Source organism: Mirounga angustirostris, unplaced genomic scaffold (genome assembly GCF_029215605.1).
Source record: "Mirounga angustirostris isolate CCGP_5_RB_7025 unplaced genomic scaffold, mMirAng1.0.hap1 SCAF_4, whole genome shotgun sequence".
Classification (NCBI taxonomy): Eukaryota; Metazoa; Chordata; class Mammalia; order Carnivora; family Phocidae; genus Mirounga; species Mirounga angustirostris.
In genome coordinates this window covers 125,166,854-125,193,435 of record NW_026991712.1, presented here as the reverse complement: position 1 = coordinate 125,193,435, position 26,582 = coordinate 125,166,854, and the positions used below count along the sequence as shown (strand labels likewise).

The 26,582-nt window shown below is 37.0% G+C and overlaps 1 protein-coding gene across 2 annotated transcripts in view; it reads right to left on the bottom strand.

Moving 5' to 3' along the window:
- Positions 1 to 4,361, bottom strand: part of ADGRL4 (adhesion G protein-coupled receptor L4) — a 107,266-nt gene extending 102,905 nt beyond the window's left edge. Inside the window, exons 1-2 of one of the 2 annotated variants that reach the window (XM_064588938.1) lie at positions 4,148 to 4,361; positions 2,620 to 2,769 (exon numbers count right to left, since the gene is read on the bottom strand). In XM_064588938.1, the coding sequence (XP_064445008.1) occupies positions 2,620 to 2,769; positions 4,148 to 4,169 (172 nt within the window). In that variant the 5' untranslated portion in view covers positions 4,170 to 4,361. The remainder of the gene's footprint in view (positions 1 to 2,619; positions 2,770 to 4,147) is intronic. The other variant, XM_045897332.3, reaches the window with a different exon arrangement.
- Positions 4,362 to 26,582: the final 22,221 nt, after the last annotated feature.

Below are 26,582 nucleotides of genomic sequence, written 5' to 3'. Positions count from 1 at the left end.
AAGTTTCCCTGCAGTTGGTTACACATCTCAAATTTACCTGTATTTATACATTTTATAACACTGCATCAAGTTGTTAATATCGTTCTGTAGCTGTCCCTAGATATCCTGGAAAGCAAGGCCAATTTCTTATTTATTACTTTAATCCAGGGGCATAGCAGTATCTGCTAGGCAGAGGTCTTATGGTCAAACATATTGAGTCGAGTACAGACTCTGGAAACAGACTTTGGCTCAAATCTTAGATCTATCACTTATTTGTTGCATCACTTGTGATATTTACTTGGGCTTTCTAAGACTCTATGTCTTAGAATAATAATAGATGAAGGAGCTGTGCTAATTAATATCTTAGACTCAGTGCACGGTAGGTATTAGCTATCCTGATGTGAGGGTGATGATGATGATGATAACAATAATGAAATAAAGTCACTACTAGTAAAACTTGTTTCTGTGGGACCAGGTTATCCAAATTCTAAATGACTTGTTCAAAACTAGCTCTTGGAACAGAGTACATTTAGTGAGGTCTGGTTATTACCATAGCATTTATCTGGCAGGTTTCTGAGGGAGCCAAATTTGACGGAGATGAGGAAGATGATGGTAATGAGATAAAAAATAAACCAACTTTTATTCCTTAAGAAGTAGGCATCCTCTGTAACAAAACTGCTGTCCGGTTATTACTGACCTAATACCAATTTTAGAAAAAGGTAGGAAAAATGGGAAATCTCATTAGAGATGAAGAGAGGCAAGACTCTTCAAACCCAATATATAACCTAGACTAGTCAGCAGCTGAGAACATAATGTTTTAACTCTAAAAAGCATATTAAATATACTTATGGAGAAAAATGTCAAAAGTCTATCAGTGAATTAATAAAAGATGAAAAAGGTGGAAACCACTGTTTGAACAGTTTTAAGAGGACATTATAAACCTCATATAGTGAATATTAAAACAAGTGAATTTATAACATTCTTTAAATAAGGGGTTTAAGTTAAAAAGAACTAGAAAAAAAAAAAAGTGCCATTACAGATTGTGTTCTGTGTGAGAAGAAATCACAGGCCAAAAGATCTTGAAGTATTTTTTTTTTTCAACAGAAAGTATTTTCTGCCCTTCAGCTGACTATTGACTTAGGCAGCAGGGGAAAAAAACAAGTGCACTGGATAATGGAAGATACGTTTAAAAAAAAAAAAAATCATTAAAAAGATGATTATAATCTGGTTAGCTGCTGAAGGTCCAAATTGTGAAAAATTATTGATGTTAATGACGGTAATCATGACAGTTGAAAAGTATCTAAATAACAAAAAGGCAACACCATTTTAGAAGTATTATGGTACAATTTGTAATGATTAGCGGAAAAGCACACTAATATGTTTGATGCAATACTTTGAAGGTCACTCGACTATCAACTTGCCATAATGCCATTCAATTAAACACACAATAAAAATCTAAGATTATTTATAGAAAGAATTTTGTAATGCTTGTAGAATAGTATATTACAAATCCCGGCTGTATGTACAAGCAGAAGTGCCTGATCTAATGCACCATTAGCAACTGTAGCTGTGCTCTACATTTTTTAAACATTAAACTAATTATGATGAGGTTTGGTCTTACTATGTACTGCATATTTAATCTTTTTTAAGAGCCTATCAAATTGAATCACGAGATACAACTTGTTTACGCTATAAGCAAACACATGCAATATTAACAATGTACAATATCCTGGCTTAATTAGAAAAAGTCCATGTTATCTTAAATACATTTAGGAGTATAAAACCACACAGTTCTAATTTGAACTTGTCATTTAATTATATTTTAAAACTAATTTATATGACTTGGAGCTGTTTTCTTTCTTTTTTTTTTTCCTCCTCTCTCTCTGCTACACAGAATGTTTTTCCATTGACCCAGGTAAACTAGAGTCTACTAAAAATGAAAGAATAAGGACAGAGTGAAGCTTGAGGGAAGAGGAAGAGTGGTGGTGGAAACCGCAGATAAGAAATCACTGAAATACGATTATCAGATAGGGTTCTGTTTATCAGATCAGTGGGCCGAACTGAACCCTGCCAGGACGTTTTCCAATGTTACTGCTCTGGTTTGTAGCCTTAAGTTCTATAAATGAGATCTACTTTTTCGGAAAAGAATATATTTTCAAAATTCCCTTTCTCTCTCTCTCTCCAGGGTGTCATGCAGGGTATACAAGCAAAACCCTTGAATCTGTTAATATTGTCCTCAAATTTAGGAAGTCAAATACTACGGTATTTCAGGTACCTGAAGGCAACACATAGCAGTTAGCCTGGACTTCATGAACTCTCTGTTCTTCTGTTCCCAAAAGTATTGACTCTGCTCTCTGCAACTTAATTTTCCAGCTTAAGTTCAAGGACAATCTTTAATAGTTACACAAAAATAAGATATACATGGACTCCTCAAAAATCAATAGTCAAGTATAAATTTTTAAGTGGGAAGTTCAAACTTACTGTTGAGTTAATTAAGCTTTTTTTTTTTTTTTTAAATCAATAGCATGAAATTAAATAGTTGAATGTAAAAGAGTTAATTTCTGGACAAGGGAGAAGCAATCACATCAGAATTTACTCTTTCAAAAAATCCAAAAGAGGAAAACAATAAAGATTGTTTACCTTCACAAATTGTGACACCATTTCCTGAAAATCCCATGTTACAATAACAGGCTTCAACTCCATTCCGTATTTCACATTTTGCATTTGGAAGGCAAGGTGTCTTGGTGCAATTTTGAGTGTAGGAAGAATTCAGCAAAGTGGAAAAACCCACTAAGGAAAACAGAGAAATATACTTTTTCAAAAAAAAAGAAAAGAAAAGAAAAAGTTCCCCCTTCACATTGTTGAGTCAGACTGCAATAAACACAAAAACCCTTCTTTCTTTCCATCTAGATAAATGGTTTATGAGAATTTCCAAAGGGAGTATTTAGCTAAATAACAGCACAAGAACAAGTAGGCAAAAAGATTAGCACTTTCTTCAATCTGTGTTTATCAAGTAAATCTCAACAAAGCTATAATGTAGTAAACAACCCAGCTCTATAAAGAAAACACCATTCCTAGATCACTGGCCTCTTCCCTCTGAGGTGAGACCTTTTTAAAGGGAACTGCGTGATTGTAAAGCAATTTGCCTCCTCTGGGAAAGATTCTGTGAAGAAGTCAAGATGAATTGATTGTTTGGGTCTTTTCAAATTCAAATCGGTATAATTCTAAGATGAAGAGCAACATATCATAACATCCAGGAGGACAAATGTAATTATTGTTTTTTTTCTGTATTCCAATGTTCCTTTTAAATTCTGCCTTTCGCATCGTAAAATTTATGCTACATCTTCTCCCATTGGGGGAATTTAAGATAAACTCAGTATATTAGTCAAAGACTGATCTTTCGGAAACCAACACCATACTAACACAACCAACAAAATGAAGCATAAAAGAGAACCAGACTTTGTTCCAGAGTTACTGAAAACAAAGTTGGAAGTGGTATTCTGTGGGCTGTTAGGAAAAGATCAGGAAAAGCCTGGGCCGATCCTTTCTTATAGTGTTGCCCCGGGTCTTCTCAAGACAAGCCTGCTTGAGGATGGACTGTCAGGAATCATGCAAGTTAACTGTTTGTAAAAACACTCATCTGAGATACACTGTCCTTATCTGGTAACCAGAGACTGTTAAACGTTCGATTCCAAATCCCAGCCTCGCATAGGGCTGTATAAACTGTCTAAACCAGAATTAATTCCACTCCAAAGATGTGATTTATCTTTCTGCACAACATCCTCCAAATGGTGTTTTAAACGAACCCAAAGTCTGGGCCGGCAGTCCCCTTAAAATGCCAGGAAACCTCCCACAGGTGTTACTGGTTTGGCTTTCCCAAATTCCTTGAGGGGAGATCAGGGAAAAAAAAAGGGGGGGGGGGCACAGTCTGAGCCTTTGGGGACTTGGGAGGCTTTGTGTTCGGGAACAGAAAGGGGACTTAGTCCCTGGGCCCTGAATATCGAATCCCAGAGCTGAAAGGCCAAGGAGAAAAACATCCTGAGAAGTCCTGCGTCAGTTCTTCTCGGAAACCTGGCCTCCCGCCCTGGGCAGGCGAGCTCCACCTCGGAGCAACCCCAGGCCCTGCAGGCGAGCGGCCCCTCCGCGCCCGCGCGCGCCGCGCACTCACCGAGGAGCGGGAGGAGTCTCATTGGCGGCGGCCGCGGGCTGGCGGTGGAGGCAGTGCGGCTGGCGGTGCGGGCCGTGTGGCCGGGCCGCCGCTGGGCCGCCGCGCCAGGGTCCCGGCTCCGGCCCCCGTGACGCGCCGCTTCCTCCGGACACTTTCCGGCCTCTTTTGTGTCGGCGTGAGGGTCGAGCCCTGAGTGTGCCGGTCACGTCCGCCGCCCGGTTCCTCCGCGCCCCTCTGACCTCGTCCCCTGCCTCGGGGCCAGCCCAGCACTCTGGCTGACCCTTTGAAGGATCACCTTGCCCCCAGGCAGCAGCGTCCGGGGTGCTGCCCTCCAGCCCTGGGCTGCGTAGCCCCAACCAGGCAGAGGCCCAAGGACTGTCCCGCCGGAGGGAGCATCCGCAGTTGCAGAAGTCTTAGGGGTACTTCCTGGAGCCTAAATTCCAGGACGCGGCGTTCTTTTATTTTTAATACGTTTCCAAAAAAATCCCAGGGCCCACAGGTAGGCTGAGCCCCGGCTCCCCAAATGGGACATTCATTGCCAGTATGGAGTCCTCACCTTGTGGGGGGCTTAGGGTTTCCAAGTGCAGAATAAGGGTCCACTCTTATCTCTCTTGTCTACAGGGTCAAGCTACATTGTGCTTCAAGTGACTGAGTGAAAAACGAGCAAACGAAAAAGCCAAGTTTCAAAAGCACATGCATTTGTCAGAACTCATCAGATGGGTGCATTTTATGGTGTATAAATAAAGTTGATTCAGCCTCAATTAAGTTGATTTAAAGAAAAGGAATGACTGATGCTTATGCCATCAAGACGAGTGATCTTCCCTTTAAACAATGGAGCGCACCTTTTTTATGCTTCATTTACATTCTGTTTCGTTGGACAAACATCTACTGAGAATCTACTGTGTATAGAGAGGGTGCTCACAAAGATGAACAAGCCACAGCCCTCACTGGGGCAGTAACTAAATCTGGTCACAATGATACAAGTCACAGTGATACCAGACTTCGGTATAGACACAGTTCCCTGGCTCTCCACTGCATTTTCCTACACGCTTTCTAAGCTCCTGAGAGTGGTACCTCAGTCCATGAGGGAAATGAACAGAGGTGTAGTGTGTGACTTGCCCAGAGTCACACAGCTAGTCTAAGTGACTGGACTGATTCAAACTCAGTCTATTTTGCTCCTCAGTCATTGCTCTTTGGGGCTCCCTGCTCAGAAGGGTGTTGCAAAAACGAGGACTCATCAGTTACCCAGCTATTGCTGTTCAGGGAGGGAGTCTGTAAAGGTGATTTAAATGCCCTAAGTGCCATGAAAAGTAAGTTTGGGATTTTATTCTGTTGTTAATTGGTTTTCTTTGAAAGATTAGCTTTTTTTTTTTTTTTTTTTTTTTTGAACTAGACAGTGATTCAGTGAAAAAACTGGCAGCATCGGAATGAAGGATATTAAGGAGACATCAAAGACAGGGAAGCCAGAATAGTTCAGGAAATAGACTACAAATGTTTGAACAAAGGTAGGGGTATTTGGATGAAAAAAAAAAAAGGGGGACAGAGTCCAAAAAAGGATTAAAGACAAACTGATGTCTGATTGACTTGCTCAGGTTGAGAGACATGTTTGAGACAGAGTGTGAAGGTTTTCAACTTGTATGAGAAGAGGAAGGTTGGAACCATTCACAAAAATAGGAAACATAGGATGAGGGGTGGCTTTGAAGAGAAAAAAGTAATGAGCTCGGTCTTATAAAACTTGAGGTGTTCCAATGACCTGATTCCATTTATGAAACTAGTTTTCCCATAGTCATGGCATATATTCATCATATGGAGTCATTGAACATACTCCGCATTCAAAAGGCATCACTGCAAAAATAGTAAAAATACATTATTTTCTGAGACAAATTATAAATTGAAACACAGTATCTACTTTTAAAATCATTACCTTAAAATAGTTTACATCATGTATCAGTCACACATGCTTTCTCTTTATGCTTAGGATAATAGGAACAGACAATTAAAAAAATATATATATATGTATATATTTATCATTCTTCTCTATATATTGTTTTAAAATTAACAAAAGTGAGTTAAAATTCAATTTAAAAAATATTTTCCAAAATTCCCTTTTGCTTGTATATTTTTATAAAAAGCAAAATTTTATTCATATATTTCTATAAAAAATATAGGAGAGCATAAGGGGGAGCATGAAATGTTTAATGATACAGTTTAAGATTGTTCTGTGTAAAAATCAAAATTACTTAAAAATTTATTGGAAATAGTCTATTTTCTTAAGGAAGACAATTGAGTAATTTTGGACCCATTGTCTTTACATTACTGAAAAAGAAACATTTATGATTTTCAATCCAAACAAATATTTTAATTGTGAGAGAAAAGCATCTTTTAAAGATGTATTCTTAAGGAAATATAGACTTTAAGTTTAAAATTTTATCAGTCATCTTCACTTGGATAACACTGAGACATGTCTAACTTTTAAAAATATAGCAATTACTCATAGTTTGATTTTGGCCTAAGTATAACACATGGAAGTTAGGTCATTTTAAGCTGCTTACCCAATTGGTTTTAATACATTAATTAGTATGAACCCTCATTCTGCAAATTCATGATTAGTTCTGTCTTGGGTTTGTCCATAAGGTGCCAAATTTAACAGGATTTCCTCGAAAGGTTCTTGGTCAGGTTAAAGTTTGCATTGAAAAGTATTCACTATGAAGACCTGGGTTTAGCTCTAACTTTGATCATCAATAGATTCTTTAACCTCTTTGGGGAACAGCTCACCCATTATAACATGGAAATAACAATGCATGCCACATTAGATCACAGTTGCTAAGATCATTCATATATATGTCAGAACTGTCAGGAATTCCATACTTTTTAATACTTAACACATCAAAATACAGGAAATTAGTGCATAATTGAAATAAAAACCTTCTCCAAAGATGTATTTATGATGCCCACAGAGACTGGAAGGAAGAATGTGTGTTGCTTCTAGACCTCCCTCATGAGGTCTCTGACATTCTCTAATCCTTCCCCTAAGTGTTAACAGCGTGATTGGATGCTAAGTGTTTGACCAGCTCTGTGACGATACTCTAAATATTGTCATTAAATGTCATTGGACTTTTCTCACCTTAAGGAGATTTTGCCACCAATTTGTTAATTTAGGTAGTTCCTCATTCTTTCATGTTATCTCTGTTCCCAATAGGATTACAATTTACCAGAATTTTCCACCACAGGTTACTTTTTAGTCAATTCCAGCATTAACAACATCTTGGCAAAAGGACTATAAAAAGGAAAAAAAAAAAAGGAAAATTGAGTTATGCATAAGGTTGGGAAGAGTAATCCAATGGCAACATATGCAATGTTGAAACCAAGAAAAGCTTTACCAAAATGGGACATCAGCCCCCCACTGTAAGGGAGCTTCCACAAATGGGTAAGGATTGAGTTTCCATAAGGTGGACTTCTCTGATAAGGGTTCTTAAGCTGGTATCTTAGAACTTGAAGGTAAGAAACATAGTTTTGCTTCTTTTTATTTTCCCTCCATGACACCTCACAAGGTGACTTGAGAATGATAAGTATGTACTAAAAGTATGTGCTCATTAAATGAATGAATAAATTCATAAATGTCTAGAGCAATGCACAATAAAATTTATCACAAATGGAAATCTTTATTTTTGGGGATCAGCTAGAAATTGTTTACCTCAAAAGTCTTTTAGGTTTCCAGGTACATTTCACATTATTGCAATATAATCTAAATATCTTGAATTTATATTTAAAGAAAGGCCAGGAAATCCCTTAGTTATTTGTAGAGTAATTAATGGTTCTCAAACAGTAGGGAACTATGGCTTTTTGTCCACTGTTAAACTGATGATCTTAAATAATCGGTACAGAGATGCTACAATTTTCAAACTTAGCTATCTGGAAACCTGTGTCTCTCTAATCTATACTGAGTCTATTTAATGTCTGTCAACATTTTATATCAAATATTAATTTTAATGTTTTAATATATATTTCCACTTAGGCATTTTAATAACAACCCCATCATTATAAAACTCAAGTTAGTATTTAAAAGAACAATTTCAATTGAGTTTCTAAAGCTCTGAAGAGCAACACTTGACTGGCTTTATGCTACTAATTTTTTTAGTGGAAGAGGGTGCAAAAAGCATCTGATAATTTTCGATGTTGACTGGGAGGGAGGAGACCTGAGTTCCTTCCCAGCCTAGTCATTCAATTGTTTTGTGAGCTTCAGAAAATTCACTAAATCCTTCCATTATTCTGTTTCACATTTGCAAATGTCCCTGTTTTTTATGATTCTTTTTCTCCTATGATTCCTGTTCTTAACGATTTATAAATTTATAAATTATCACCAACACTTAGGAACTGATATTTTTAAGCAAGGCTTTGATTAAAAAAAAGAAAGCATGTGTATTATACTAATTATTTGCATTATAACTGGCCTCTAAATATTTTATTAATGTATTTTTCTTTGTACTTTTTCCATGTTACAAAAATATTAAGCTGACACTATTTTTTTAAAAGGTGGCACCTCTAAAATAGAAACCATGCTAAAATCATCTTCTATTTAATATTGCTACATTTTTAGCTATGCTTTTAACATGTTGCATTATTGATTTAATCATAGTTGATCGCTCTTCTTCATTGGGTTGTCCAAAATAATATCCTAAGAAGTTACAGAATCCATCAGGATGTGCAAGTAATTTAAATTATTTCTTTAGGTATGTAATACATTGTACTTCACATTACATTTCATCTACTTCATGTTCTTCAATCACTAGTTATTATACCTTTTTACAATTCTCCACAACTGCTCAGTTTTTTTGGGAAAATTAAATATTGTAATTATGTACTATCAGCATATTTTAGCTGCTTGTTATTCACAATCATCCATTATTATTAATACACATGTTGAAGATACAAGTCTCTTGTTCAAATCTCCGGGGAACATCATTATTAACTTCCCACCACTTTGAGAATTATCTTTTTATTCTTACTCTTTACTTTCTACTTTATCACACATCTTTAATCTCAGACAAGATTTAATTTTCTTATTATAATCTGTTTTATTAATAGCCTTATATGAGAAAGGATGGGCTTAAAAAAGAGAGAGCTATTTCAAACTCTAAATAAAATTCATTAGGTTATCATTTGAATTTATCTCATTTTCAAAACTTTTTTATTAAAGGTGCATATCACATCATGAGTTTTCACCATATTTCTATCTATAACCATAAATAAATATAGATAGTACTGTCTTCAACCCATTGCTAGTATAATTTTGCCTAAACAGAAATAATTAGGCAAACTTAAAGGTAACCATTTATCCCCCTAAAAGACACGATGACAAAAAGTTATCATGGATACATAACTCATGAATTAAAATTGTTAAACAAAGGCTAAGATATAGAGTTTAGTTCTCATATGTATCTAAAAATTATTCACAAACCAGTTGCACACTTTCTCCTCCAAAATTCTTTGATTTTTTTTTTAAAGATTTTTATTTTTTTAAGTAATCTCTACATCCAACGTGGGACTCAAACTCACAACCCTGAGATCAAGAGTCGCATGCTGTACTGACTGATACAGCCAGGCACTCCCCAAAATTCTTAAATAGTTGTTAATTTTCTAAATTTAATTTTACCAAGTACTACTGCTACTTTTTCTAATAACAATGACATTTTTTAATTGATAATTAAAAATAGTTTTCTTTGCCATATGAAATTACATAGACACATTTGTTTTATTCAATGACTTATAAGAAAGTGATGAAAATCTAGAATGATCAGTTTTGGTGGTAATTCTAAAAACATTTCTTACTATGAATTAACTTCTGGAGGGGAAAATGTATTTAAAATAGTGTCTTTTTTTTTTTTTTTAAGGATTTTACTTATTTATTTGACAGATAGAGACATAGCGAGAGAGGGAACACAAGCAGGGGGAATGGGAGAGGGAGAAGCAGGCTTCCCGCTGAGCAGGGAGCCCGATGCAGGGCTCGATCCCAGAACCCTAGGATCATGACCTGAGCTAAAGGCAGACGCTTAAAGACTGAGCCACCCAGGCACCCCTAAAATAGTGTCTTTTGAAAGTGAATCTTGTTTGTGAAATGTAAACAAAGTTAGGTAAGGTACGAAGAATAAGGATGTGGAGAAAATTCTCACATTATTTTATTTTTGTGACAAAGATAGTTAATGAGCCCAGGACACTGGACGAATGAAGACTTTTTTTTTCATTAAGAGATATTCAGGTGGGCGCCTGGGTGGCTCAGTTGGTTAAGCGACTGCCTTCGGCTCAGGTCATGATCCTGGAGTCCCGGGATCGAGTCCCGCATCGGGATCCCTGCTCAGCAGGGAGTCTGCTTCTCCCTCTGACCCTCCTGCCTCTCATGCTCTCTGTCTCTCATTCTCTCTCTCAAATAAATAAATAAAAAAAATCTTAAAAAAAAAAAGAGATATTCAGGTATTTATAAGTACTTTCCTAACATAAATACATATATTTATAATGAAAAGAATTCTAAACTATAATTGTAATAACATTGTTTGGGTGTGAAATTGCTTAGCTGTGAAAGATAGAAGTTGTGGTTAAATTATTATCAACATAATTGACTCTTTAATCTTGAGATTGAGACTTTAAAGTTTTTTCTCATTTTGTCTAATTAGATCAGAAGATATAAATAAGGTTCCAATGTAAGCAGTTACCATTTTCCTTTATGTAGGTACTTCCTCTCTTAAAAAAAAAATAAAGCTACATATTGAACACTTTAAGTAGTTTTTATTTTATTTCTATATTATTTTTTACTATTGACCAGATTTCCTTTTTATAAGTATTCTTCATTTTACTTTTAATAATTTCCGTATCTGGGCGCCTGGGTGGCTCAGATGGTTAAGCGTCTGCCTTTGGCTCAGGTCATGATCTCAGGGTCCTGGAATCGAGTCCCGCATTGGGCTCCCTGCTCCTTGGGAGCCTGCTTCTCCCTCTGCCTCTCTCTCTCTCTCTCTGTCTCTCATGAATAAATAAATAAAATAAAAAAAAAATAATTTCCGTATTCTATCATTAGAAATGTATCTTCTAAATATGTCCCTCATTGCCCTCATATTTGTTACAATAAAAAAAGTTTTGTTTGTACTTGTAAGAAAGTACTTGAAAACTTTATATAATGCATATCACTTTAAAATTATGAATCCCCTGTTGACCACCTTCTTTTGGTTTGTGAAGCCTGAAATTCATATGCATTGTTTAGACTTTCAGTGCTAAGATTGTTAAGGTTGATGTGTACAACTTTTAAGTGATATGTCTTGTTTACAGTGTTTGGTGGTCCATTATTATAGCATTTGAGAGGAACCATATGATTATGGTCTTAGAGGTTGTCCTGTAAATATACTAATTTTATTCCATTTCCCTACTATTCTTGTCAGTAGAATGGCTTTTTCTTTTTGTTTTATTTTTCTTAGAGGACTTATAAGGCTGTCAACAAAATGGATTAATTTTATACCTCTGTCATCATAAAATGTTCTACCCTAACAAAGAGTTATCCTTAAATTCAAAGTGTGATACTTTCACTGTGCCAAAAATTACTGAGAGATATCAGGTCAAAATAATCTATTCTTATCAGAATCTTTAAAACCTAGCTTCCTGGTTCATGTTGAGTGTTACATAGCCCTGAAGAAATACATAACTATGATAAAATAACTTGCCCAGATGTAACTTTTAATGTATATTCTCTCTCTACCCAGTAATCTGTTATTAGAATATCAAATCACTCTAGCACTGAGTCATCTCCAAATATTACCCAATAAAAGCAATAGACTATACAATGTGTCTAATAATGAACTAAGATACTAGGAACAATAGAGTAGCATATATCTCATATTGCGGAAGTGCCCTGCTATATCTGGAGAACTATGCTCCAGTTCATATTTATCACAGTTCCACCCTTATTGGCTTCTAGTGGCTTCATATGCCCAAGGGATGTCAAACTTCTTTAACTTCTAAAGCCAAAGGCATTGCTTCATCTACTTGGCCTGATCTCTACATCGGACAGGGAACTCGGCAGAGACCGTGCCTGGCTTTCCTCTCTTATGTGCCTTCAAACCGGTTGCAATGGCCTATTTCTCTCTCTAATCCTCAGAGAAATTGTTTTATGATTAAAAGAAACTATTCTAATTAGATGATTGGAATCAGATTTGAAAGAAATATAGTAAGTTAAAAATAAAAGAATGGAAGAAGCTTCCATTCTGATGATCAATTCCTAAGACAAAGACTCTTCACATTATTCCGGTAGAGCTCACTCTGTATTTCCCTTGGTAGCGTCAGAGAAGGCTTAGACCTTTCATGAGAAAACACATACTGACAGGTTAACGTATCCACATAAAGGTGACTTTTTTTTTTTTTGCATTTAACGAAAATAATAAGTAATTCAGATATTAATGTATTTCTCAATGTTGCTTTCACGTGTAACATTAGATATCCTCTGTTCATTCATTAATTCTCCAGCCAACATTACTGAGTGCCTACTATAGGTCATATTCTCTGTGATACTGGAGATTCAAAATTATAGCCTGATAAGCAGAAATATGCCTAAGTCATCCTACAGGCTAATTCTGGGTTTCCTGGACAATGAGCTAGATGGGACTTGAAGATGCCCCTCTGCTTTCTTCATCAGTATCTAACCTGGCTTCCCATGGGGCCGCAAGGTTCCCATGTACTTTCCCAGGCAACTCTTGTCAATATCTGATATCAAAATTCAGACTTCCGGTCAACCAAGGGGCGCCTGGGTGGCTCAGTCGGTTAAGCATCTGCTTTCGGCTCAGGTCATGATCCCAGGGTCCTGGGATCGAGCCCCGCATCGGGCTCCCTGCTCAGTGGGGAGCCTGCTTCTCCCTCTACCTCTGCCTGTCACTCTACTTGTGCTCTCTCTCTATCTCTCTGTCAAATAAATAAATAAATAAAATCTTTAAAAAAAAAAATTTTCAGGCTTCCGGTCAACCAAATTAACTGATAATTTCTTCTTCCACAATTGACAGAATTGTTGTCCTACTCACCCTACCAAAAGGAAAAATAGCCCTCCCCTCCCCTCCTCACCGGAAGGCACATCTGTATTTCATGTACAGCAGAGCGGCCTGGACCAGCAGCCCTGTCCTGGAGAGGATGTATGCATTCTTGTTTATTGCCAAGCATGGGCTTGTGAATTTACCTAGAAGGTGCTTGTCAGGACACAGTGGGTTTGGAGTCCAGTGGAGGGGACTTGGCCCTCTGTTCTCCCCTCTTATAAATAACCCTAAGAAAATAGCTTTTTCACAGGGTAGCAGACTCTTGGGAGCCAAGTAATCTGAATTTAGATACTAATTGGCTAACATCAGAGACTCTAGGGCTTTTCAGAGGTGGTTATCTCCTCCCGTAGGTGGCTGGGGTAGGAGAGAAAACTGTCTTCTGATGGGAGAAGGAGAATCCCTAATTTGAGATTTCTTGCTCGGCTACCCAAAATGAATCCTCAGGTTATCTTTCAGGCAGTCCTGATCTTCATACCACAGAACTTGACATGACATGTTATTTACTTCAATAATGTTACAGTTAAGCAAGGATAAACCAAACATTTAAGCCAAAGAAATCATTGTCAGTAGTGGTACAAAGAATGTCAACTGTCGTGAGGATGTGGCAGGATTGCTGTTTGCCTCCCTAACAGATTTTTTTTTTCATCCTTCCTAATAATGGTACCCTGTACTTGAAGCTGTGAACTTGACCTACCAAGATAAACAAAGCATTTTCTAAGCTATCTTGCAACTGGTGCTGCTGAGACTAAGTTCTGACTATTGAGGTATAAGCACAGCTTTAGATTTTGCTTTTAGAAATCTTCTTTAAGTAGACTAATTTTTCTTCCCCACTTCTATTGTTGCTTAAGGTCCGGTGGTCAAAATTGGGACGCTAGCAGTGATCTTGGGCTAGGAGAAAGAATCACAGCCTGGTGATGGTGGAGTGATAAACCAGAGTCATCCCTGAGGACTGTAGAGCCAAAGCTACCTCCCAGAACTGGTAAAATGGCGACTCCTAATCTTTAATGTGAGAAACATAACTTCCTATCTTGTGTGAACCGTTGTCTTTTTGGGATTTACTCTTAAGCATAAATAAACCTAATCCCAACTGATAATGTTTTCAGAACTATCGATGTTGGATTTGAGAGAGCTGGGGAAGAAGGACAGTTTTGGGACACCAGGACAAAGGCATGGCTGCCAGGACAGTCTGCAAGTGCATTCTTTGTACCAACATAATGCGGGGCTTTCCCCTAATTTGTTTTTGACTCCTAGTTGGTAATGATCAGAGACTGTCAACAAAAGAAGTCAGAGGCTCTGGCAGGAAGTAACAGTAGGATAAGACAGGGGGCCCTGAACCACAGGTTAGGGAATTAAATGCACATATAAACATACACACACAAACACATATGAATATATACATAGGTATGTACACGTATATGTATGAATATATGTGTGTGTGTATTTATATTTCTATGGACACAAATAAAGCAACTTTTGAAAGAATAACTTCTTTTCATACCTAAGTTCAACAAAAATATTCAAAATTAGAATATTTATTTTCATATTATTTTTTTCACTAATTTATTGAGTCCAGAAATTAAAACAAAGTTAGGGCAAATAAGTGTTTTCTCAGTATTTATTATGGGATATTAACTTCACTGTTATATCTCTTTTATCTTAATTCTTGAGCATGTTGGCTTTATTGTAATAGATCCTCAAGTTGTAAATTAAATTAAAGAGATCCTCCTTGATTAAAATATGAATGCTACATGAAAGTACCTCAGTGTGGCAAGTCCAAATCCAAATGATTTAACTGTGACTCTATCCTTTGAGTGTTTCGCTTAGTCTATTAAAAATAATGACAAACCTTCAAGATTTCAAAGAAATCCATAAGGATTTTGTTCAGTCAAAGGGTTGCTGAAACATTTCTTGAGAGTTGACATGGTGGCTTTTATAGATTATGAAGACGGTCATTAAAAAATAAGATGGTATTTATCAGAGTAACATGAAAAAAGCATCCCAGCATGCTGTAAGTGATAATGGGAATTTTTACTAATTTATAACTATCACACAGTGTTTTTGTAACACAATCCTGGGCTTTGAGTGAAGCAAATGGGGCTTATTGATAAAGACTTTTGGTTTCTAAGTAGTTAACACCTTAAGTAAAATACTTAGAACTAATAGCTTTATTAGTAAAATTGTCAGTTCTGGTTTTCCTCTCAAATGCAATTATTAGATAATGTTAGCTCGCTGACATCGATCGTTTTTCATACAAAAGTGAAAAAAGATAACATTGAGATCTTTACAAGAAGTCTCTGCAGTTTTTATCAAGCACATCATCTTTTGCTATACATCAACATAGATTTTGCATGATCTTTTATTTTACAGTTCATATTATCTTAGAAATAAGATAATCAAATAAGATAATAAGATAAAATCAAGTAAGATAATCAAATAAGATGGGTCAAAAAATAAATTTGAGGGAGAACATGAAGAAAAATTTGAGGTACACTTTTCAGTTATAAACAAAATAGAGACTCAATATAAAGGTCTAATAAGGACCAAAGTAAGAATAACCTAAACGTCTCTCCACATTATGAGCACACATTTGTAAGGCGGGCCACCATTTCCTATGCTTTCTGATCGTTAATGGAATTTAATTTCTTCATTCTCTATGTTCCCTTGACTTTATTTCCCTACTTTGATTCTTACATGGTCTGCCTCTGTGTTGCTTTTTTATGTCGGATGCCCCACATTAGGCAGTAAGTTCCCTCAAGGGCAAACCCTGTCTGGGGCAGCTATAGATAAGCAATTTTGAGTCCTAGCCTAGGCTTACTCATTGGTGCCCACTCTGAAAGTCTATTATGGGAATATTGTTACAGCAACAATGCCTAGAATGCCTTGACAAAGGTGGCCTAGCACTACAAATTCCCTGCAATTGTTAATCAGTTAAACAACAAACAAAACTAAAACAAGCACTTAAACTGATTTGGAGAGCAATTGCTTAGTGTTTATCAGCAGCCTTCAAAGTATTTTCACTTTTTGACTAAGCAGTTCCCATTTTTCATGTATATTCCAAAAAAACAGAAACAAACACCCTTAGATTTTGACAAGTTTTGTGCACTAAGATATTTACAGCCACTTTGACTGTAGCATTCAAATACTGGAAACAATTTAAAAACTCAACAGAAAGGAAATAATTAAAGAAACCCTGCCGCAACTGGCCAGTGTTATATTATACGGTTGTATAAAATTAGTGATAGTAATAGCAAAGCAAAATAGATATTTTGGTATTTTTTTTGGTTAATTTCAAGATGCTGATATAAGTGGCATTCTTTTAAAAAAAACAGTTTTGAATTCATAAAATAAACTGAGAGTAAATACATGATACATTTCCAATGCAATAAATTGTAACTATTATAAGTCATGGAGTAGAATTGTAAATTTATACTTTCTATTCAAATATTCATAACATAAAGTATTTTCAGTGAGCCAAAAATAATATAAAGTAAAAAAAAGATTTGATTATAAAATATCTAAATCAAAATGATATTTGATCTCTTTTGAAAAAGCACTATTTTAAAAAAGTGTCAATATTGTCAATGTTAACTCATGAATCTCTTTTTGTGTAGATTGTTCCCTGCTGCTGAAGAAGCTCATTCTGACTATACAAGTTAAGAGAATGATGCAGAAACAGGCTATAAAATAAGTCTGGATATTTTATTCTAAATCTTTCATCTTCAAATAATACAACCCTTAGTTGATAGTTTTAAGAAGATCATTTAAAATAAGATTTTAGAGGTTTTTCTTTTTTTTTTTCTGGCTCTACAAACTTTTTATTGATGGCAAGCTGTATATTTTGTTTTTGTTACAATGAACAGTTTCCTGACTTGTCCTTTTATAAACTTTATCATTAATAAATGGAAGTTTTGAGGCAGACTTAACTATATAACAATTTCAATACCGTTATGTTTGTATTCCATTTATTTGCAATGTCTTTGAAGTAGAGTAAGAATTGTTCTTGAAAAAGAGTTGCAAAATCACAATGCATTTGCCTATTTAGATTCACTGGCACAGAAATATCTAGACTTATAGATTAGTAATTATAATGTCTTTCACATTAATTGTATCATAGAGTCAGTGATTTTCATCTGAATAAAAGAATGATACAGATTTCGGATATTTTAAATGCCAGCATGATGACATAATGCTAAAAAACAGACCAGTGTATTAATTTTATTAAAAATAGCCTTGAATACTGAAATAACTGAACACCAGGGATATTGCAAACAGTATTTTAAATGTTACCTGTAAAAACTATTCAATGACACGGAGGATTAAAATGGTATAATTCCAAGTAAAGAACAAAAAGATAACAAAATTACATACACAATAGTATTAACAATAATAAGTACTATGTGGTAAATGTTTTTATGCACCAGCCACTTTAAAGCATCTAGTGGATATAAATTCATGTACATTTTGAGATAACTCCATGATCTAAATGTGCATTACCTTTTTTAGAAATAAAGCTCTGAGGCTTAGCAAGAATAGAATGTGTCCAGTGTCATCTACTGGTGAGTGGCGGGGTCTGAATCCCATCTGATAGCCCATGGTTTCACCTGTCTTATCAATGTTGTAAAATTGGTTTGCCAGCAACCATTAAGAGATTGTTTTTAGCATTGCAAACTCAGCATGTAGACACATACATGTAAACACCCACATAACTTTGTATACATAAATATGTAACTTTAAAGAGCACCATATACTGACTTAGTCATCATTTTTAGCTTGTGTCCTAATAATTGGGTATTGCGTTTTGGTGAAGTAGATCTGTTTCTTCCTGTCAGAGCAACAGGAAAACAAACTTCCTCTTTCCAGAAGTGGTCTTAAGAAGTAGCCAAAGATCTTGGCCAATTTTTTGTCAGAAAAACATGAATATCAATTATGGAAAAACTAGAGTTGTTTTTACTCAAACTCACCTGGTATTCTATTAGATAAAACTAAACTGTGTTCAACTTAACTCATTTACTTGCTGGGAGGTCTGCTTTCTGGCTAACATCCTAGCTGACTCACAAGAATATTACTGTTCAAAATCAAACATGTTACAGGAAGCAAGTTGCTTAGTGGATAGAGGTCAGAAAGGAGTATATCTGAGTTGCATTCTAAAGGAAATTCCTGGCCTTATCCTCCAATATTATTATGCACAACTCCCATAAAGGCAAAATCATGGCAGGATCTTAGATGTTCATAGAAAAACACTTGTTCCTTCATGTCTTGAATATTTATTGAGCACCTAATAGCAATGCACTATTGCAAGGTAATGATGATGTAACAGTAAACAAGATGAAGCCTGATGAAACTTATGTCTATGTTGTTTATTGTTGCCAAGTTGAAACGGTATCACCAGCGCCTAGAACTATTTCTTAGATATGCCATTGGAATGTCTAAATTGAGCTTCCTCTCTTTTCCTCCTCTACCTCTCAAACAAACAAAAAATTGGAAACCTTGTCTACTTCTACATTTGAGTTAAGGACAATTCCATCCTAACCGTTACTTGAGACGCAAGCCTTAGGATCACCTTTGACTCTTCTCTCTCTTACCCAACATCTAACCCATCAGCAAATTCTGTGAGCTCTGCCTTCAGAATCCATCTAGAAACATTTTATTTCTCACTGCCACAACCACCTTGACCATGGCCCAAGCCACCATCATCTCTCTCCTGGATTTCTCTGTAAGTTTCTTAACTGGATTTTCTATTCTCGCCTTTGGCCTTCACATAATCGGTACTTAGTATAGGAGCCAAAGTGATCTTTTCAAAAATGTTACTTGTATAATGACATTCTTCAACTCAAAACCATCGCATGACAGTCTATGTTCATTCAGAATCAAAGCCAAAGTTCTTCCACTGACACATAGGACCTTACACGATCTGTACTCATTTTTACTTAACGTTCTATAATTTCTCTCTCCCTCTCCACCAGTCAACTCTAGCAGCACTAACCTCATTTGGGAATTTATTCTAACAAGTCCCCCACCTGAAAATGTTTTCCTTCTAGTTTTCACATGGGTTTGTCTATCTCTCAGCACTGACATATTGCTTATGCACTTCAGGTAACATTGCTGAAACGTTGCCTTATAAATGAGACCCTTCCTGACTAATGAACCACAGCGCTAAATTTATCACTCCTTCCTCTTCTTTATTTTTCTCAACAGCATTTATTCCCATTTGAGAAACTATATATTGTTTATATATTCTTTTCCTGGTAGATTGTAAAAGCCAAGAGAATAGAGACATTGGTTTAAATTGAACTCTTTACTGTTGGACCCACTGCATGTGGGACAGTACCTGGTATATAACCAACACTCAATAAATATTCATTGAATGGTTAAATCAACTAACCAATCATTAAATCCATCAAATTTGAGCAGTAAATGAATAAAGACCCTGTGCATGGCTAAGAGAGAGACAAGATTATTGCTTTCTGGAGTTCACAGTCTAGGAGGAGAAATCATTAAACAGGCAATTATATTTATATGTGTACATGTACATATAAGATATGTATACAGATTTACATATATAGAAACATGAATCAGATACACTGTAGAAAATGGAGTATGTTATGGGGTGCCTGGGTGGCTCAGTCGTTAAGCATCTGCCTTCGGCTCAGGTCATGATCCCAGGGTCCTGGGATCGAGCCCCACATCGGGCTCTCTGCTCAGCGGGAAGCCTGCTTCTCCCTCTCCCACTCCCCCTGCTTGTGTTCCCTCTCTCGCTGTGTCTCTCTCTGTCAAATAAATAAATAAAAATCTTAAAAAAAAAAAAAGAAAGAAAGAAAATGGAGTATGTTAGTTGCCTTGCCAGGGCTGCCTGCTACAGAGTCTTTGTATTAGGGACCAAGGCACTTTCTGAAAGAGCACTTCACCTGATAGAACAGGGCATCAGGCAGACAAATTTTTGCCATTAACAAAGTTGTGAAACAGTCCACAAGACCACTCTCATTTCTGACATCACTGCAGATTTCAGGGGTTCCCTAGATCACTCTCAGTTTTGATAATTCACTGAAAGAATTCACAGAACTCACTGAAAGCTGTTAAACTCACAGTTATAGTTTATAAAGGATACAGATGAGAATCAGACAAAGAGAAGAGAGACATGAGAGTGAGTCCAGGAGTTTCCTACGTAGAGCTTCTAGTTGTCCTCTCCCAAAGAAGTCAGGGGTAGTGCTAACTGCTCCTAGCAATGGTATGAAAAGATGCACAGAGTACTGCCAGACAGGAAGTTTCACACAAGCCTTAGCATCCAGAGGATTTATTGGTGTTTGGTCACATAGAGATGGTTGGCTGCCTATGTGACCGAATTTTCTCTCCAGTTTCTTTGGTTGTCAAGCTGATACTGCATAACCCGAAGTCCCTACCATACATCACATTGTTAACATAGACTCTTTGATGTGGACCAAGACTTTCCCATAAAAAAAGAAATACCCTTTTATCAGGCAAGAATTTCCAAGATCTTAGGGATTACCTCCCTGGGACCAAGGGCAAAGGTCAGACTTCTCTTTGAGCAAGATAAAATTCTTTACTACACACAGAGCTCAATTTGTAAAAAGAACATATTTCTTCTGAGTCTAGCATTTTTCCTGTTATTCAGATATTTTTCCTAGTCCAATGCCTCTGTCTGCCCAGACCTTGGCCATTTTCTATAAATACAGCTTTCTTTACCTTGGAAGCTTCTTTTCATTTCACTCCATTCACATGTAAGAATGGGAGCAGTCATGTTTCTAGAGGCCCTGTCATCCTGATCATGGAGTGGAGGGTAACATGATCCAATTAAAGACCTTTCTCAGAACTTTTAAAATTGGAAAAAGGGGAAGACTAAAACTCTCCAATGCAAGGCAAAAATTTGAAACTCAGGACTTCTAGTGGACAGACAATTCTAGTGGACGCAGGCTCTGGAGCAAAATTATGTAGATGTGATTTATGACTTTGCGACCTAGGAGCTGACCAATCATTCCCATACCTCAGTTTTTTCACCTTTAAAATGGGATAATGATAATCTATTGATTCTAAGATGGCTATAAGGATCATATGAATTACATGCAGGGGAATTAGGACTATGAGTAAGTCCTCTGTGTTAGCTCTTGTTATTGTTGCCAGGAGAGGTGGGTTTTTAGCCGAAGAAAATAAAGACAGTATTCCCACTGAGAAAACATGAAATCTGGATAATTTTGCAGATGAGTTTTATCAAATTTTCAAGGAACATATCATTTTAATTAATCTTATGCAAAAATTTAGAGAATAAGAATAAAGAGGAAGCCTAGCCTATAAGCCCTGTATAACATTGGAACCAAAACTAAGCAAGGATCATACCAAAAAAATAACAGTAATACACCAATGTATAAAAAAAGACCAGTTTGAAGTTAGACCGAGAATAAAACTTCAGAATATCTTTAAGTTAATTTACCACATTAGCTGGTTAAACGAGAAAAAAAAAAAATAACACAGTGGCCTCAGTAGGTATAGAAAAGAACCATTTGTTAAAATTCAATACTCATTCCTGATTTAAAAAAAATAAATAATAAAAAAATATGTTTAGATTATAGCAAATATCATTGTTATGGGGAACATTAGGAATGCTTGCTTTAATCAGGAAAAAAAGACAAAAGTGACTTATTTTCACTTCTTTGAAATATTACACTGAAAGCCTGGCTAAGAGAGTAAGAAAAAGAAATATAATGTATTAGGATCAAAAAGAATAAACAGAGCTTCTATTATATACATATTATTTTATAGCATATACATTATGAGAAATAATAAAAAAGAATGACAAAGTGACTAGATACAAGATCAATATATAAAAATTGATTGCATTTTGCCCCAATGAAAAATACCATTTACACTATCAACAAAAGCCCCAACGTGTTCTAAAATGTATAATATAATTTGGAAGACCTATATGGAGAATATTATGAAATTTTAGCATAAGTCTTCCTAGAAAATTTAAATAGAGTAATGTAATCCTGTCACTTCTCCGTAAAAATGATCTATAGATTCAATTAAATTGGAGACAAAATCTCAAGAGAGTTTTAAAAAAACAACAATAAAGTCATCTCAACTTTATTGGGACAGATATAGGTTGGCAACAAGTAAGAAGCTTGACAATACCAAGTATTGGTGTGGATATAGATCAAGTGAAATTTTATATATTTTTTTTATTTTTAAAGATTTTATTTATTTATTTGACAGAGAGAGACACAGTGAGAGAGGGAACACAAGCAGGGGGAGTGGGAGAGGGAGAAGCAGGCTTCCCGCTGAGCAGGGAGCCCGATGTGGGGCTCAGTCCCAGGACCTTGGGATCATGACCTGAGCCGAGGGCAGACGCTTAATGACTGAGCCACCCAGGAGCCCGAAATTTTATATTTTAGTGTATCCACTTAGGAAAAAAACCCCTACCCTTTAGCAACTGTATTCCTAGATGTATAACTGGAAAAACTCTTGCACATAAGCCCTGGGAGACAGATACAAAAATGTACATAGCAGTTCAGTTTGTAATACTAAAAACAAACAAAACCCAAAATACTAAAAAACAAATACCTGAATATAAGGAAGAGAACTGATAAATAAACTGAATTATACTCACATAATGGAATATTTTTTCAGTAATGAAAATGAAACAAATGATTAAGTCTTAGAAACGTAATGAGGAGAGAAAAAACCAAGTCACTGAAAATGAATTAAAGTATAATACCATTTTTGACATTTAAAGAAGGAGGGGGGAAAGATGGCGGAGGAGTAGGGGACCCTATTTCAACTGGTCCCCGGAATTGAGCTGGATATCCACCAGACCACTCTGAGCACCCACGAAACCAGCCTGAGATGTAAGAAGATCTGGATCTCTACAAACAGAATATCGCAGGCAGTTGGTTTTGAGGTACGAAGCGGAGAGCTGTGATTCTGTGGGCAGATATCGGAGGATAAACGGCAGCAGGAGGGTGCCTGGCCATGGGGATTCTACACCGCCGGTGAGTGACAGCCTCATGCGCTGCGGACGGGGCACAGCCTCGCAGACCGGTAGCATCGGGAAAGAACTTTAGGGCAGCCCCCCGGGTGGAAACCCCAACGGCGGAGTCACGCATGTGCGAATTGGGAGCGGCTGGCGGTTTTAGAAGCACAAAGGGCAGAGACGTACCCCGACCTGGAGGCAGGACTGGGAGCGCTGCGGAGGGGCGCACAACCCAGGACACTGCAGTTTATAGCAGCACAGACAGAAACGGAGACAGTGTGGCCTGGAGAGCTCACTGAAGAACAGACTGCGGTCTCTCTGCTCTGAGGCAGAGGGTTGGAAATGGTCTCTTCTGCTCTGACCCGCGGAAGAGACATGGAAAGCCACCAGGGAAAGGTGCCAGAGAACAAAAGCCCCGAAGACTGATTCCCACTGAGCCCATCCCCTGCCACAGGGGCGCAGGGCAACTCTGCCCAAACAGGGTTGCCTGAGTAACAGCGCGGCAGGCCCCAGAAGACAGGCTTGGAAAACAAGAGGCCAGCAACCCTAAGGTCCCAAGAAAACAGGTGCATCTTGCTTGGGTTCTGGTCAATAATTTCGACTCTATACATTTCCTCAAACACCCATCAACAGAATGACTAGGAGGAGGAGCCCCCAAAACAGAAAAGACTCTGAGATTATGACTTATGCTGCAGATTTACAAATGGATGCAGATATAACCAAGATGTCGGAGATGGAATTCAGGCTAGCAATTGTGAAGACGATGGCTAGAATGGAGAAATCAATTAATGGCAACATAGAGTCTCTAAGGGCAGAAATAAAAGGTGAATTGGCAGAACTTAAAAATGCTATCAATGACATCCAATCCAATCTAGATAATCTAACAGCTAGGGTAACTGAGACAGAAGAGAGAATAAGCGATCTGGAAGACAGTATAATAGATAAAAAGGGAAAAGAGGAGGCCAGGGAAAAACAACTCAGAATCCATGAAAATAAAATCAGAGAAATAAGTGACACCATGAGGCGTTCCAATGTCAGAATAATTGGAATCCCGGAGTGGGTGGAGAGAGAGAGACGGCTAGAAGATGTATTTGAGCAAATCGTAGCTGAGAACTTCCCTAATCTGGGGAATGAAACAAACATTCCAGTCCTAGAGGCAGAGAGGACCCCTCCCAAGATCAAGGAAAACAGGCCAACACCCCGGCATGTAATAGTAAAACTTGCAAATCTTAGAACCAAGGAAACCCATCTTAAGGGTAATTAGGGGGAAGAGATTCCTTACGTACAGAGGGAGGAACATCAGAATAACGTCAGACCTATCCACAGAGACCTAGCAAGCCAGAAAGGCCTGGCAAGACATATTCAGGGTACTAAATGAGAAGAACATGCAGCCAAGAATACTTTATCCGGCAAGGCTTTCATTTAGAATGGATGGAGAGATGTAGAGCTTCCACAACTGGCAGAAACTGAGAGAATATGTGACCACTAAGCCGGCCTTGCAAGAAATATTAAGGGGGGTTCTATAAAAGGAGAAAGACCCCAAGAGTGATCTACAACAGAAATTTACAGGGACAATCTATAAAAACAACGTCTTCACAGGCAACATGATGACAATTAATTCATATCTTTCAATAATCACTCTCAACGTGAATGGCCTAAACGCTCCCATAAAATGGCACAGGGTTGCAGATTGGATAAAAAGACAGGACCCATCCATATGCTGTCTACAAGAGACTCATTTTGAACCTAAAGATACATCCAGACTGAAAGTGAAGGGATGGAGATTTATCTTCCATGCCAGCGGACCTCAAAAGAAAGCTGGGGTAGCAATTCTTATATTAGACAAATTAGATTTTAAACTAAAGTCTGTAATAAGAGACATAGAAGGACACTATATCATTCTTAAAGGGTCTATCCAACAAGAAGATCTAACAATTGTAAATATCTATGCCCCCAACATGGGAGCAGCCATATACATAAGCCAACTGTTAACCAAAATAAAGAGTCATATTGATAACAATACGTTAATTGTAGGAGACCTCAATACTCCACTCTCAGCAATGGACAGATCATCTAAACAGAAATTCAACAAGGAAACAAGAGCTTTGAATGATACATTGGACCAGATGGACCTCATAGATATTTACAGAACATTCCACCCTAAAACAACAGAATACGCATTCTTCTCGAGTGCACATGGAACTTTCTCCAGAATAGACCATATACTGGGTCACAAATCAGGTCTCAACCGATACCAAAAGATTGAGATTATTCCCTGCATAATCTCAGACCACAATGGTCTAAAAGTAGAACTCAATCACAAAAAAAAAATTTGGCAGAAATTCAAACACTTGGAAGCTAAAGACCACTCTGCTCAAGAATGTTTGGGTCAACCAAGAAATCAAAGAAGAACTTAAACAATTCATGGAAATCAATGAGAACGAAAACACATCGGTCCAAAACCTATGGGATACTGCAAAGGCAGTCCTAAGGGGGAAATACATAGCCATCCAAGCCTCACTCAAAAAAATAGAAAAATCCCGAATTCACCAACTAACTCTACACCTTAAAGAACTAGAGAAAAAGCAACAAATGACGCCTAAGCCACACATTAGAAGAGAAATAATTAAAATTAGAGCAGAAATCAATGAATTAGAAACCAGAAACACAGTAGATCAGATCAATGAAACTAGAAGTTGGTTCTTTGAAAAAATTAATAAGATTGATAAACCACTGGCCAGACTTATCCAAAAGAAGAGAGAAAGGACCCAAATTAATAAAATTATGAATGAAAGGGGAGAGATCATGACTAACACCAAGGAAATAGAAACAATTATTAGAAATTATTATCAACAACTATATGCCAATAAACTGAGCAATCTGGATGAAATGGAGGCCTCCTGGAAACCTATAAGCTGCCAAGACTGAAACAGGAAGAAATTGACAACCTGAATTGGCCAATAACCAGTAACGAGATTGAAGCAGTGATCAAAAACCTCCCAAAAAACAAGAGTCCAGGGCCTGATGGATTCCCTGGGGAATTCTACCAAACATTCAAAGAAGAAATAATACCTATTCTCCTGAAGCTGTTTCAAAAAATAGAAACAGAAGGAAAACTTCCATACTCATTCTATGAGGCCAGCATTACCTTAATCCCCAAACCAGGCAAAGATCCCATCAAAAAGGAGAATTTCAGACCGATTTCCCTGATGAATATGGATTCCAAAATCCTCAACAAAATCCTAGCTAATAGGATCCAACAATACATTAAAAGGATCATCCACCACGACCAAGTGGGATTTATCCCTGAGATGCAAGGGTGGTTCAACATTCGCAAATCAATCAATGTGATAGAACACATTAATAAGAGGAGGGAGAAGAACCATATGGTCCT